Raw genomic sequence first — 15562 nt, forward strand, 5'->3', positions numbered from 1 at the left:
TGAGTCATTCTGCCTATGAATTAGATGTAAAGTGCAAAATTTTGCTCTCTTTTACAGGTTGTAATTGCCATGGAATGTATCTTAAAGATGCTGATATTTCCATATAAGGCTACTAATTGGGCGGTTGACTCAGGAATGTGTGCATTAAAATAATAGGGCTGAGAAGACAATTCTCAGCCCAACATTCGGTCCCTGGCAGGGGTGACGCAAACAGGGGCAGTAGAGGCTAGTGCCCCCACAATGGAACTATTGTGTGGGCTGACCTATGTTTATGCCCTTGAGCATCGTGCAGTGGGCACAGCCGGACAGGGGATAGGGCTGGTCGCCGGAGCTCGTGCTGCCGCATATGCAGCATGCAGCTGCTGAGGGCACCATGAAATTTGGGGAAATTTGGTGCCTCAAATTTCATGGTGCCCTACTCAGCTGCATATTCTGCGTATGCCTGGGGACATCCCTGAATATACCCAAGCTAGCTATGTAGTTAGCTCAAATAACAATAGCAGTGAAGCAGTGGCAGCATGAGCTGACCCTGGGTATGTACTCAAATGCTAAACCCTGTTGTCAGAGCTTCACTGTTATTGTTAACAAGCTAGCTAGATCAAAGCTAGCACAGGTACAGGGGTCTCAAACACGTGGCGGCCCGCGGGGTTATTTTCTGCGGCCCGCCAGCTCCCCGCGGCCCTCCCACCCCACCCCCCCAGCATTTACCTAGAGCGGCTCCGGCCCGGCACGCACCGGGGGCCGGGCAGGCTCCCTGCCTGCCTGCCCTGCCCTTGCTCCACGCCGGGGTGTGTGTGTGTGTGTGGTACAGGGGTCTGTGTGTTGCCCTGGCCACTCCTCTAGGTATCTCCCCCGAAGCTCCCATTGGCCGTGGTTCCCGTGGGGAAGGGGTTTAAATGGGGGCAGGAAAGAGGTGGGGCGGGGGCAGGGAAGAGGTGGGGCATGGGCGGGGCCTCATGGAAGGCGTGGAGTGGGGGTGGGGCCAGGGCAGCAGGTGTGGGGGTGGTCAGTCGTGCGACCCTCCGGCCAATGTACTAGTCCTCATGACTGAAGAGATTAGCACTCTTTTCCCTACTTCTGTGTGAACATTTTAAAACCGTTCAGAAAAACCTTATATAACTGCATATCCACATAAATATCCTTGCTCCTATATACTCATGTATGACCCCCTTTTTTGATGTCTAGATGTGCAACTGATACACAAAGTTTTGAAAACATTGTGCTTAGTCGAGGGAAGGGAGGGAGTTATTTTTTGTTTTTTTCTGCATCAAAATAGTTTTATTAGATGATATAGTTACCTCATATCGTGTACATCATTTTTTTTTTTAAAATAATTAAGTAGCAACACAGAGTGTGCTATTGGAGAAAACCTTTGGTCTACTGTGTATTGGCTTACACACGCATTAGCTAATATCAGTAAACACCCAAGTCACAGTGTAAAACTCTAAAGAGACATAACAGTTCACCATATGGATTGCATGATCTCTTCAGTAAAAAAATTTATGTGTGGATGTCCCATAACGTGGCTTTAAATTACAGAATACAGAACTATTGTTCTTGATGCTAATTCTAGCCTGCGAATGCAGTGCAGCAATGTGAAAACCTTCGGGTTTCCGCTTTTCAGTGTATTAAATGACCTGCGAATGCATTTGAAGCTTTCTAGGTTCCAGCCCCTCAGCATTAATTAGCACTTCATTTGTGTTCAAAATGAATGGACTAGCATACCTTAAAGAAATCAGCTTTTAAAATGAAAACACTGCATAGCTGCATCACATGGAGGTGACTAATGTCTTAAACAGAGCTTTGAATGACTTTAGACAGCCATCAGAAAGCTCATTAGGGGCCTGGTCCTTCAGGGAGCAGGACCATGAATGCCCTCTGATTTCAACAGGAGTTGAAGGCATTCATCAGCATATAGGATTGATCTTTAGTTCAGATGGTAAAAGGACAGTATCTGCTGGTGTGAACATGGTGCCTGGAGGGGCCACACTGAGAATGCTTACTCAGGGCAAACTGCAAGGAATAGGGCAGACAATTCTCAGAACTGGTGATTTATTCTATAATTAATTAGATTCACCAAGCCAGTAACCAAATAGCTTCTGTAATACCACACTGGTTACCAAGAAGCCAAACTACACTCCCCTTTAAGCAATCCAACCTTTGGCTTCCATCCAGGCAGAGAAGTCTAACATAGTGAGGGGTTATTGAAAGCCTTATTCACCATATTTAAAGTTCTACCAATCCCAGCGCACCAACCACATTGCCCACTAGGTCAATGAATATTTCAAATCTCACCCAAGTACATGCTTACAGCCAATCCTTATTAAGTAAATATAAGGTTTATTAATAAAAGAAAAAAGAAAGATTTACATATGGTTAAGAGATCAAAATACATACAAATGTGTGTAAAGTTCTTAGATTAGTTTCATTGCAGAGATGGTGAGGCTGCTGATTTGCAAAAGTCTGTCTGGAATCAATTTAAAAGGTTACAGTCCAAGTGCAGTTTGTTCAAATTCTTCCATGAGAATTCCAGGGTAAATCCAAAGAAATCCTGGAGATCTCAGTCTTGTGGCTTAGACTTTCCCTGTCAAAGTTTAAGCAGGTCTGAAATAAAAAGGATCAGGCCCAAAGCTTCCTTTATAGTTGAGGCCATTGGATAAGCCTCTTGACAGCAATTGCCACAGCAGGCTCTTTGCTTTGAAGTTAATCTCCAGTTTCTTATGCATACACAGGTAACTAATTGTATTAATTAACATAAGGCAATTAACCATTCAAATTGTAAAGGCACTTTATTATGGCATAGACAATTAACCTGAAAACAAATGTAAATAATGTCATTTCCTACAGTATCCTACATCTTTGATCTTAAGGTTAATTGACCCATCCACATGCAATTAAGACAGGAAAGGGAATTAGTATCTACAGACTAATCTGGTTACACTGTTAACTTCTAACAAGATATAGGTAAACACAAACCCACTGCATCTGCACTTTGATTCTCTAACAAACAATACAGGCAAACATATTAAAGATTCTAGTCTACTTAACATGGCTTTGAGAACGATCTACAAGGAATGGCCATGTTTACCATTTCAGTGCCTCCTGTTAAGTTGTTATGGGTCACACACAAATTGACCAATCTGTCAGTGTCACAGCTGATAATAGAGAAGACATACTGGCTGTCATTCAGCTACTTTGAAGCAAAGAATAAAATGGTGGCCCAGTTTTCAAATGTAGCTATGTAATTTGCCTACTGCAGTGTTATAACTGATCACTCAGATGGGCACATAGGTGCCCAACTACTGAATTTAAATGCCTGCATGCAGATTAAGATAGCCAAATAATGGAATTTGCACATTCTGTTAAGATACCAATGTTTAAAAACTGGTCTCTCTGGGCCAAATTTTGATTGCAGTTACACTGGTGTAAATTTGAAATTGCTGAGCTTGTTCCTCAGGTCTGGCTCAACCCTGGTTGGTACAGGACTCAAGGAGGTGCAGACTAAGCTGGCCTAGTCCCTAGTGCAATTTAGAGAATCCCAAAGGCTGCTCTAAATTTCACCAGCTGGTAACAGCCCCCAAAGGGCTATTTCACCAGCCAGGGATTACTGGAGTTCAGCAGTGCTCCAGCCACACCCCCAACATTAGCCCATTCCCGTTACTCCAGAGTAAAGCCAGTGTAATTGAAAGAATAAATAAATTTTCCTCTCCCCTCTTTAAAAAGAAACACCATGTTGCATAAAATATGCAGTTCTAAGACTCCCAAGACAGTACTGATTGTGACTGTTGCTGTTATTCCCATTGCTCTTTCATAAAGCTAAACAGCACAGCATTCATTCATTTGCATGTCATAGCAGAGTTCAGTATTATATTTGAAAATCTTCTAACGTAATGACTGCAGAACAGCGTGTAATTTCACTTTTCATTTTGCCCATTTCTAACTGTCGAGCTGATAATTATTATTAGAGTGCAATTGTCCCCAAAATGTGCTAGGTGCTTTAGTGTGACATGAAGTGAACTACATATTTGTGACAAGATCCTTATTTAATTGATGGTAAAACTCCCTTTGACTCCAAATGGGCCCAGGATTTGGTTCTTGGAAAGTAAAATGCTGTGTAGAATTCTTTATTAATTCTTGTGTTTTCATCTCTTCAGGGGATGAGCACTCCCAGGAATCTCCAGCCCCACCAGAAGCACAGATGCAGGCTGGGGTGGAAGGCAGTGGAAGGGGAAATCGTTGCTGTTGGAAATGCTCAGTCACCCAACTCAAGAAATTTTTCTGGGGAGTGGCAGTGGTCCTGGGTGTCTGCTCCTCCTGGTCAGGTTCAACCCAGCTAGCAAAATTGACCTTTACGAAATTTGATGCACCCTTTACTCTGACATGGTTTGCAACAAACTGGAACTTTTTATTCTTTCCTTTGTATTATATTGGACATGTTTTCAAATCAGCTGAGAAACAATCTCCAAAGCAGAGATACAGGTAAGGGAGCTTTTTGTTTTCAGTTTTGCTCTCATGATACTTGAATGTTGCTCTACCCCTTGAGCTGATTTTATTCAGATCACTTTGTTAATATTGAATGTTTTTCTTTTCAGCATTGTTAAAGAGGGTTCTAAATTCACTATTGAAGGCTTGCAAGCTGAGTATGTTTAAAGGCATTTGATTGAAGTGCGCACTTTATTTTGTTACCTTTCTGGGGTTTTCCATCTTATCCTTTAAAAAAAATTCAGTTCTTCCTCTACTTTACAGCTAATTTTCTTGCAATCTCTCCCTCATAGTAAAATGGGAAAGCAGCTGCTTCCAAAACCTACGCTTCTGTGGCACCATGGATTGCCTGCAAACGATGCTATAACATTGGCTTGGCAAATCCCTTTCATCTCTAGATATTTATGGCTGAACTCTGACCCCAGTGACACTCCAGCTACCCCATAAATTTCAGTGGGGTAGCACAGGTATAGCTGAGGATAGAATTTAGCCCTTAATGTACCTTTTTCCATCTACAAGGTGTGGACCACCTCATGGGAAGTGCTGAGGGCCTAACTCCCATTCACTTCAGTTGCAATTGAGGGCCCTTAATCAGCTTCAGGATCTGGCTCTGTCAAGGTTACTTCCCCACTCTGAACTCTAGGGTACAGATGTGGGGACCTGCATGAAAGACCCCCTAAGCTTGTTCTTACCAGCTTAGGTTAAAAACTTCCTCAAGGTACAAACTTTGCCTTGTCCTTGAAGCCTATGCTGTCACCACCAAGCGTGTTAAACAAAGAACAGGGAAAGAGCCCACTTGGAGACATCTTGCCCCCCAAAATATCCCCCCAAGCTCTACACCCCCTTTCCTGGGGAAGGCTTGATAAAAATCCTCACCAATTTGTACAGGTGAACACAGACCCAAATCCTTGGATCTTAAGAACAATGAAAAAACAATCGGTTCTTAAAAGAAGAGTTTTAATTAAAGAAAAGGTAAAAGAATCACCTCTGTAAAATCAGGATGGTAAATACCTTACAGGGTAATCAGATTCAAAACCTAGAGAATCCCTCTAGGCAAAACCTTACGTTACAAAAAGACACAAAAGCAGGAATATACATTCCATTCAGCACAGCCTATTTTACCAGCCATTGAACAAAAGAAAATCTAATGCATTTCTAGCTAGATTACTTACTAACTTTTTACAGGAGTTCTGAGCTGCATTTCTGATCTGTTCCCAGCAAAAGCATCACACAGACAGATAGACCCTTTGTTTCTCCCCCCACCCCTCCCACCGCCCTCCAGCTTTGAGAGTATCTTGTCTCCTCATTGGTCATTTTGGTCAAGTGCCAGCTAGGTTACCTTAGCTTCTTAACCCTTTACAGGTGAAAGGGTTTTGCCTCTGGCCAGGAGAGATTTTATAGTTCTGTATACAGAAAGGTGGTTACCCTTCCCTTTATATTTATGACAGGCTCATTGAGAGGTTCTCCCCCAGTCTTGGAACTGCATCTTCCACTCCTCTTCCAGCCTTAGCAAAAACTTCACAGATGAAATGTCTGAATTGAAGATATCCTTCAGTGAATAAAAGTCTCTTCTATAGCCCAGTGATGCTTAGTGCAGCTTGCTGCTATGTCAGAGTCCAGTATTACTTCATGTAAACAATCTTCTTTACATTTATGTCAAAAAGGTACAAAGTCACCAAGTTAGTCCCATGTCAGTCTGACATCTTTGCAAACATTACCTTCCCCTTTTAAAAGGTTGTAGAATTAGGAATCTAATTGGGCTATGCAGACATGAGATGTCACTGTTAGAGACCCACCTGAAAAAGTCTTTAGCCCAACATCAGGGCAATGAAAAACAGGACTTGGGACCATTTTTTGTCTCAGTTATACTAGTGGGACCCTCATGACTTCAGAGAGGTTGCCCAGATGTGGCAATGGGTATAATTTTCTCCTTCACTGAGATTTTTTTTTTACTTCCAGATGTATAGTAATGGGTCAGAAACTTACTATAGAACATACCTATGAAATCAGGGCACTCAAGAGGTACTGTACTTGATGTTACTATGGTAAAGATTAAAAATCATGGAATTTCATTTTGGTTAATGTTAGTTATATCTTCTTACTGTTATAACTTCATCAGGGAAATTGTGGATGAAGGGACTCCACCACAATTCTTCAGTTCTTATGGCAATACCAAGGAGTTTTAGAATAAGGTTTAAAATGACATTGTTAACACATTTCAGCTTTAGCCTGTAGCAAGCCATAATGTCAATGAAATATATTTCCGTTCATTTTTATCCTGCTTTTGAGAAATGAGAGAACCTAGAGGTTAGAGATGGTGACAGTTTTGTCCAAAAGTGATCATGAATGCTAACATATGACTACCAGATTTTATTCTTTGGTTTGTTTGTGGGGGTTTTTTTACTTTCAATTTTCTGCAGACTACCTTATGTTTAAATACTTGTGAATCCTGGTGTGAGATACTGTAGCCCTTCAAATCCCAGAGCTTAAAAGTAGAGCACTAATTCTCTTCTTCTTTAAGGTTAGTTAATGCTGCTGATAGTCTTATGCCTTCCATTCAATTAATTGATGACTGAGCTGAAGAAAAGATGCAAATCCTAAATTCTATTTGAGAAGTAGCTGAGATTTCATTTTAAATAAACATGCAGTCTGTTTAGTGAACAGTTGTGAAGATTCTACATTTGCATCTTTGACCAGCAGAGTGAATTGTGATTAACTAAGCATATTATTGGGGTCTCGTGGGTAGGGCACTGTATGGCGTGTTAAGAGATCTGGGTTCTATTTCTGCCACTGACTTACTGGCCGATTTTGGTTAACTCACTTTACCCCTCTGTTCCTCCTCCACACTTTGTCTATTTAGATTATAAACTGTTCCTGGGAGGAATTGTCCCTTGTTAGGTGTATATACAGTGCCTACCACAATGGGTCCATGATCTAAATTGGGGCTTTTATGTGCTACTGCTATACAAATAATTATTAATAACATATATGCAAACCCCTATATTATTCCTGAGGAAACACAAGGGTATGTTTCCTGCAGCAAGTGTTATTTGTTGCCTTTTCTGCATATATGTGGTAGTACTTTGCATAGATTCATAGATTCCCAAGACCAAAAGGGACCATTCTGATCATCTAGTCTGAGCTCCTGTATAACACAGGCCATAGAACTTCCCTGAAATCATAGGCGCTGACTCCGTGGGTGCTCCAGGGCTGGAGCACCCATGGGGAAAATTGCAGCTCCCTGCCCCCCGCACCCCCCAGCTCACCTCCACCTCCTCCCCTGAGCGTGCCACATCCTGCTTCTCCCCCTAGCTCCCAGCACTTCCCGCCGTGAAACAGCTGTTTCGTAGCGGCAAGCCCTGGGAGGGAGGGGGAAAGCGGCACACTTGGGGAAGGGGTGGAATCAGGGAGGGGCCGGGGGTGGGGGGCGCAAGCATCCACCGGCGCCGGGAAAAGTTGTCACCTATGCGTGAAATAATTCTTGTTTGAACTAGAGCATCTCTAGTAGGAAAAACGTTCAATCTTGATGTTAAAATTGTCAGTGATGCAGAATCCACCACAACCCTTCATGCATTGTTCCAATGATTAATAACCTTCACTGTTAAAATGTATTAGACTAGAGAGAGGCTGATTCTATAGCCTGGTGGTTAGGGTAAGGTATTCAGTTGGGATGTGGGGAGTCAGGTTCAAGTCCCTGCTCCAATGAATATTTAATTATTTATACAAAGTGGAACAGCTGCAACAGGAGAAGTTGAGAAAGACCGAACCCAGGATAGCCTATAATCTGGTGGCTAAGGCACTCACCTGGCATACGAGAAAACTTGGATCAAGTCCATGCTCCAAATCAGATGGAGAATGGATTTGAACTCAGACCTTCTACATCCCAGGTGAGTGCCCTAACCACAAGTGGGGTCATAGGTGATGGAGCTGGTTGTGCTGCAACACCCCCTTGCTTGAAGTGGTTTCCAGGGTTTACAGTTTGGTTCAATGGCTCTCAGCACCCCCACTGTACAAATTGTTCCAGCACCCCTGAGTGGGGTTACCTAGTCCAGAGGTATTAGAAAGTGGTTCAGGAGGAGATGCAGTGTCCTCACCGAAGGACACCACAGATGATGACAGGGCCCATGCTAAAAGAGGAGGCCCCAGAGCATTGTTCCCACTGTTGCATCCTTTAAATTCTCTTCCCGGCTCCCTTCCATTACAAGTTTTGGTGAGAGCTGTGAATTACTTGACAAAAGCTAGATCATAGAATCATAGAATATCAGGGTTGGAAGGGACCTCAGGAGGTCATCTAATCCAACCCCCTGCTCAAAGCAGGACCAATCCCCAACTAAATCATCCCAGCCAGGGCTTTGTCAAGCCTGACCTTAAAAACTTCTAAGGAAGGAGATTCCACCACCTCCCTAGGTAACGCATTCCAGTGTTTCACCACCCTCCTAGTGAAAAAGTTTTTCCTAATATCCAACCTAAACCTCTCCCACTGCAACTTGAGACCATTACTCCTTGTTCTGTCATCAACTACCACTGAGAACAGTCTAGATCCATCCTCTTTGGAACCCCCTTTCAGATAGTTGAAAGCAGCTATCAAATCCCCCCTCATTCTTCTCTTCCGCAGACTAAACAATCCCAGTTCCCTCAGCCTCTCCTCATAAGTCATGTGTTCCAGTCCCCTAATCATTTTTGTTGCCCTCCGCTGGACGTTTTCCAATTTTTCCACATCCTTCTTGTAGTGTGGGGCCCAAAACTGGACACAGTACTCCAGATGAGGCCTCACCAATGTTGAATAGATCACATCCCTCGATCTGCTGGCAATGCCCCTACGTACATCCCAAAATGCCATTGGCCTTCTTGGCAACAAGGGCACACTGTTGACTCATATCCAGCTTCTCGTCCACTGTAACCACTAGGTCCTTTTCTGCAGAATTGCTGCTGAGCCATTCAGTCCCTAGTCTGTAGCGGTGCATGGGGTTCTTCCGTCCTAAGTGCAGGACTCTGCACTTGTTCTTCTTGAACCTCATCAGATTTCTTTTGGCCCAGTCCTCTAATTTGTCTAGGTCCCTCTGTATCCTATCCCTACCCTCCAGCGTATCTACCTCTCCTCCCTGTTTAGTGTCATCTGCAGACTTGCTGAGGGCGCAATCCACACCATCCTCCAGATCATTTACGAAGATATTGAACAAAACCGGCCCGAGGACCAACCCTTGGGGCACTCCACTTGATACCGGCTGCCAACTAGATATGGAGCCATTGATCACTACCCGTTGAGCCCGACAATCTAGCCAACTCTCTGTCCACCTTATAGTCCATTCATCCAGCCCATACTTCTTTAATTTGCTGGCAAGAATACTGTGGGAGACCGTGTCAAAAGCTTTGTTAAAGTCAAGGAACAACACGTCCACCGCTTTCCCCTCATCCACAGAGCCAGTTATCTCATCATAGAAGGCAATTAGATTAGTCAGGCATGACTTGCCCTTGGTGAATCCATGCTGACTGTTCCTGATCACTTTCCTCTCCTCTAAGTGCTTCAGAATTGATTCCTTGAGGACCTGCTCCATGATTTTTCCAGGGACTGAGGTGAGGCTGACTGGCCTGTAGTTTCCAGTATCCTCCTCCTCCCCTTTTTTAAAGATGGGCACTACATTAGCCTTTTTCCAGTCGTCCGGGACTTCCCCGGATTGCCATGAGTTTTCAAAGATAATGGCCAATGGCTCTGCAATCACAGCCGCCAACTCCTTTAGCACTCTCAGATGAAGCGCATCCGGCCCCATGGACTTGTGCTTGTCCAGCTTTTCTAAATAGTCCCGAACCACTTCTTTCTCCGCAGAGGGCTGGTCACCTCCTCCCCATACTGTGCTGCTCAGTGCAGTAGTCTGGGAGCTGACCTTGTTCGTGAAGACAGAGGCAAAAAAAGCATTGAGTACATGAGCTTTTTCCACATCCTCTGTCACTAGGTTGCCTCCTTCATTCAGTAAGGGGCCCACACTTTCCTTGACTTTCTTCTTGTTGCTAACATACCTGAAGAAACCCTTCTTGTTACTCTTAACATCTCTTGCTAGCTGCAACTCCAGGTGTGATTTGGCCTTCCTGATTTCACTCCTGCATCCCCGAGCAATATTTTTATACTCTTCCCTGGTCATTTGTCCAATCTTCCACTTCTTGTAAGCTTCTTTTTTGTGTTCAAGATCAGCAAGGATTTCACTGTTAAGCCAAGCTGGTCGCCTGCCATATTTACTATTCTTTCTACACATCGGGATGGTTTGTCCCTGTAACCTCAATAAAGATTCTTTAAAATACAGCCAGCTCTCCTGGACTCCTTTCCCCCTCATGTTATTCTCCCAGGGGATCCTGCCCATCAGTTCCCTGAGGGAGTCAAAGTCTGCTTTTCTGAAGTCCAGGGTCCGTATTCTGCTGCTCTCCTTTCTTCCCTGTGTCAGGATCCTGAACTCAACCATCTCATGGTCACTGCCTCCCAGGTTCCCATCCACTTTAGCTTCCCCTACTAATTCTTCCCAGTTTGTGAGCAGCAGGTCAAGAAGAGCTCTGCCCCTTGTTGGTTCCTCCAGCACTTGCACCAGGAAATTGTCCCCTACCCTTTCCAAAAACTTCTTGGATTGTCTGTGCACCGCTGTATTGCTCTCCCAGCAGATATCAGGGTGATTGAAGTCTCCCATGAGAACCAGGGCCTGCGATCTAGTAACTTCCGTGAGTTGCTGGAAGAAAGCCTCGTCCACTTCATCCCCCTGGTCCGGTGGTCTATAGCAGACTCCCACCACGATATAACCCTTGTTGCTCACACTTCTAAACTTAATCCAGAGACACTCAGGTTTTTCTGCAGTTTCATACTTGAGCTCTGAGCAGTCATACTGCTCCCTTACATACAGTGCAACTCCCTCACCTTTTCTGCCCTGCCTGTCCTTCCTGAACAGTTTATATCCATCCATGACAGTACTCCAGTCATGTGAGTTATCCCACCAAGTCTCTGTTATTCCAATCACATCATAATTCCTTGACTGTGCCAGGACTTCCTGTTCTCCCTGCTTGTTTCCCAGGCTTCTTGCATTTGTGTATAGACACTTGAGATAACTAGCTGATCGTCCCTCTTTCTCAGTATGAGGCAGGAGCCCTGCCCTCTCACGCGCTCCTGCTTCCTCCCGGTATCCCACTTCCCCACTTACCTCAGGGCTTTGGTCTCCTTCCCCTGGTGAACCTAGTTTAAAGCCCTCCTCACTAGGTTAGCCAGCCCGCTTGCGAAGATGCTCTTCCCTCTCTTCATTAGGTGGAGCCCGTCTCTGCCCAGCACTCCTTCTTCTTGGAACACCATCCCATGGTCAAAGAATCCAAAGCCTTCTCTCCGACACCACCTGCATAGCCATTTGTTGACTTCCACGATTCGACGGTCTCTACCCAGGCCTTTTCCTTCCACCAGGAGGATGGACAAGAAGACCACTTGCGCCTCAAACTCCTTTATCCTTCTTCCCAGAGCCACGTGGTCCGCAGTGATCCGCTCAAGGTCATTCTTGGCAATATCATTGGTGCCCACGTGGAGAAGCAGGAAGGGGTAGCGATCCGAGGGCTTGATGAGTAAATCATGTAAAATGTCACATTAACAAACCTTACATTTTAAACCTTTTTATACTTAAACATTATAGAAAAGAAACAGGAAATGAAAAATCATAAGAGCTTCATAAGAATGGATGGATGGGTTTCTCCCCCCAAAATATTCTTAAATCCTTGAGTTAAATGCACCACTCAAAGGCAAACATTTGAACTACTTATTCTGCTTTTGAAACCGTCCTGTACTGTATCTCCCTATATAATTCTAGAACATCTTGCAATTTCTTCATAGAAGGTTATATCTGCCCTACACACAAACCAGTTTAAAGTTAGGCACCTTTTTGCAGATTAAGGCACATTTTATTATGTATATGCCTAAATGTGGATTGAGGTGCTTTAGGGAGCCAAATTTGAATTTTTTTTTACTAAAACTTTATTGCACTTCTTTACATTTAACAAGTTGCTTGGTTGTTTTCTTTATAAGATTTTGCAATGTTTCTCTATAATGTAGATTAATCATTTAATGGATGTTTTAAAAAACATATGAAGACAGCCATATTATTTTACTGAAAAAATAGCTGACGTACAAGTTGCTGACGTACAAGTTGCAAACAGCCACTTATAAACTATTTGGTAAGGATTACTGATAGGATGCTCTCCACCTGCACAGTAACACTACAGGACCTATAAAAACCCCCATTGAGAACTCCTTATCAGAGCACAATGGGAGTATCAATGATAATTCAATTCGGACAATATTGATTCACTTCAAATTATATCCAGGTTAAGGGACCCTCACAATGAATAGGATACCATTCTTCAGCTGACCTTTTGAAGATGAGTCAGGGTAAGCAGAAACACCTCCATTGTCTTAACTGCTTTGGGCCTAATTCTTTCCTTAAATTATAGTCCATGCTATCTCATTGAAGACAATGATGCACAAAAGTGTAAGAGGGCAGAATTTGGCCCATTCATTTTAATGGCAGCATCATGTGTGTTTTGAATGAGACTGCAGTAAAATGAAATAGAAAAATCTGATAGACCATTGTAGCACTCCACTCTCCTACTTTCTGTGAGAGTGTTCACTAGCTCTGTTTAAATACAATACAATTTAAATACAATACAAATACGATAATTAGATTTACATTAAGTCTACATTAAGTCAACTGTTGTCAAGTCCTGTGATAACACATGTAATGATTTATGATCCTCATGGATCTTAAGTACGTCATCTTTGCTTCCTACCTGTTGCTTTCTAAACTGCTTTAAAAGATTACACTTTTAATCTGATGAGCTACCCTCAATCATACCTGTGTTATTAATTTATTAAAACCTGAGAAACTAAAAGCACTACAGCCTAAAGCTCCCTAGCTGCAGGAAAGGTAAACGTAGAGCCTTTGTAAGACATTGTTTAACTCTGCATTTATCCAGGGGTAAATTAAAGTACCTCTTAAATATTCACTTTAGGCTTGTCTACACAGGGACACTCAGGAAAATTAATCCAAATTAACTAAAGGTGTGAATTTAAAGTAGATTAGCTAAATTGTATTAAACCCCTGTGTGGACACTCTCCTTCAGAATTAGTGTCCCTAATTTGGTTTAGCATAATTCACTGTTAACAGTTTGTTAATGTGCGTCAGCAGGGTCTACAGGGACAGTTAGACCATGGCAGGATAGTGTCAGGTAAATTCAGCCTCCAGTTTGTCGCGAACTAAATGTTTGTGTAGACAAACCCAGAGAATAATGCGTAAATATAGGTTTATATGGAACTGGGCCAGAATACTGGAGCTAACAATGTGCAGGGCCGGGGGTGGGTTAGGAAGAGGGACCTGATTCTGATCTTATTTACTCTGATATAACTCCATTGACTTCATTGGAGTTACTTTGATTTACATTTCTGTAGGATTAAAATTGGGTACAGAATCATTAATTACCAGAAGTGATCAGTGCCTCAATTTTATATTACACCCAAAAGAAAGTGGATTACTATAGATTTACCAAGGTCAAATGTCAAATGACCTTGGTTACCAATGTAACCAAGGTCACACTCTAGCCCACCATCTCCCGTAACCCCAACAATTTACTGGAGCCCATTAGTTCAATATTGACTGAGGAGCAGGACCACCACTCTAGTGAATCACCAACACCACTTCCTACGCCTGGGTTCCCCTTAGAAATCTCCCATCCAGAAACAGGCAATCACCTGACCATGATCAAATTAGGAGAGCTGATGAGGACATAGTCTGAGATGGTACAGCTTGGGAGCTTTTTGCCATTGATTTTTAATGTTCTATATTCATGAATCATTCTTAGCCAAATAGCATTAAAATGCTGCAGTGTGGTTGGCTATTGACATTCCACAAATTTATATTCCTGCTTATGTATGAGCGTTACCACCAGAGAACACAGCATTAACAAAGCCATAAATAAGACAGAAAAACATCAGGACATGATGAATTTAAGCATATTTAGCAAATGTCATCCAGCGAAGCATAATACATTTTTGCTTTTAAAAAAACTTCCATTTATAAATTCTACCACTTCTCGTTCAGTACATTAGCCTTAAATTAATGCACTTTTACTCCACATTCCTACAAATATAATTGCTTTACAATTCAATTCCACATTAGCAAATTGAAACAAATTCCATTTAAAATAAAAATACTTTGGGCCAGATTCTGATCTCAGTTAGCTTAGACTGGTGTAAATCTGGAGTAACTCCAAATGAAGTCAGTAGAATTACAGGGAGTTTATACCAATCTAACGGGGATCTGTCTGACCTAATGGGCGTACTCATGCAAATCAGTTAACTGGGTTAACATTTGAATACTGCTGCCTTACAAAAACTCAGATCTCTGCTGCAGAAGCATTGTTGGTGTTCTTTGTAAGTGGGTTATCATAATCCTGGATAGCTAATTCTGAGTTGGAGGTGTCCTTCCAGGTGAGTCATTTTTGGCCACTGTAATCTTGGGTACTGGTCCCACAACTCAGATTGCTTTAATTGAAACTATACTTTACTTCTACCGTATTTGACTCAAAGGAGACAAGGCAAGAGTTTCAATATCACACATAAATAGGGCCCTACAAAATTCACAGCCATGAAAAACGCATAATGGACCATGAAATCTGATCTCCCGCATGAAATCTGGCTATTGTAGGAGAAGGGGGCTCCTACTGTGCACCGGGCTCCAGCTGCTAGTCCCAGCTGGGCTGGGGAGGAACAAGACTTCCTCTGCTCTGAAGAGGAAGTCCTGTACCTCCCCAGCCTGGCCAGGACTAGCAGCTGGAGCCCAGCACACGGTAGGATTCCCCAGTTGGGGCACCCCCACCAGCATGGGAGAGATCAGCTCCACCTCCGGGAACCTCCCACAGCTGCAGAAAGCTCCATGGCCGCTCGCTGGGAGCCCAGCTTTGAAGGCAGGGCAGAAGTGAGTGACCAAGAGGGGGTTCCCAGAGGTGGGTTTGACCCAGCCCTGGGAGCAGCCTGTGCAGGGGAAGAGAAAGTCCTGTCCCTCCCCAGCCCTAC

At 43.3% G+C, this 15562-nt stretch overlaps 1 protein-coding gene across 4 annotated transcripts in view; it reads left to right on the forward strand.

The window, feature by feature from the left end:
- SLC35F3 (solute carrier family 35 member F3) overlaps positions 1-15562 on the forward strand; it is a 276240-nt gene that overhangs the window by 176905 nt on the left and 83773 nt on the right. For all 4 annotated transcript variants that reach the window (XM_043543306.1, XM_043543308.1, XM_037895261.2 and 1 more), the window contains one exon: positions 4155-4479. In XM_043543306.1, coding sequence (XP_043399241.1) covers positions 4155-4479 — 325 coding nt within the window. The remainder of the gene's footprint in view (positions 1-4154; positions 4480-15562) is intronic.

Source organism: Chelonia mydas, chromosome 3, assembly GCF_015237465.2.
Source record: "Chelonia mydas isolate rCheMyd1 chromosome 3, rCheMyd1.pri.v2, whole genome shotgun sequence".
NCBI lineage: Eukaryota > Metazoa > Chordata > Testudines > Cheloniidae > Chelonia > Chelonia mydas.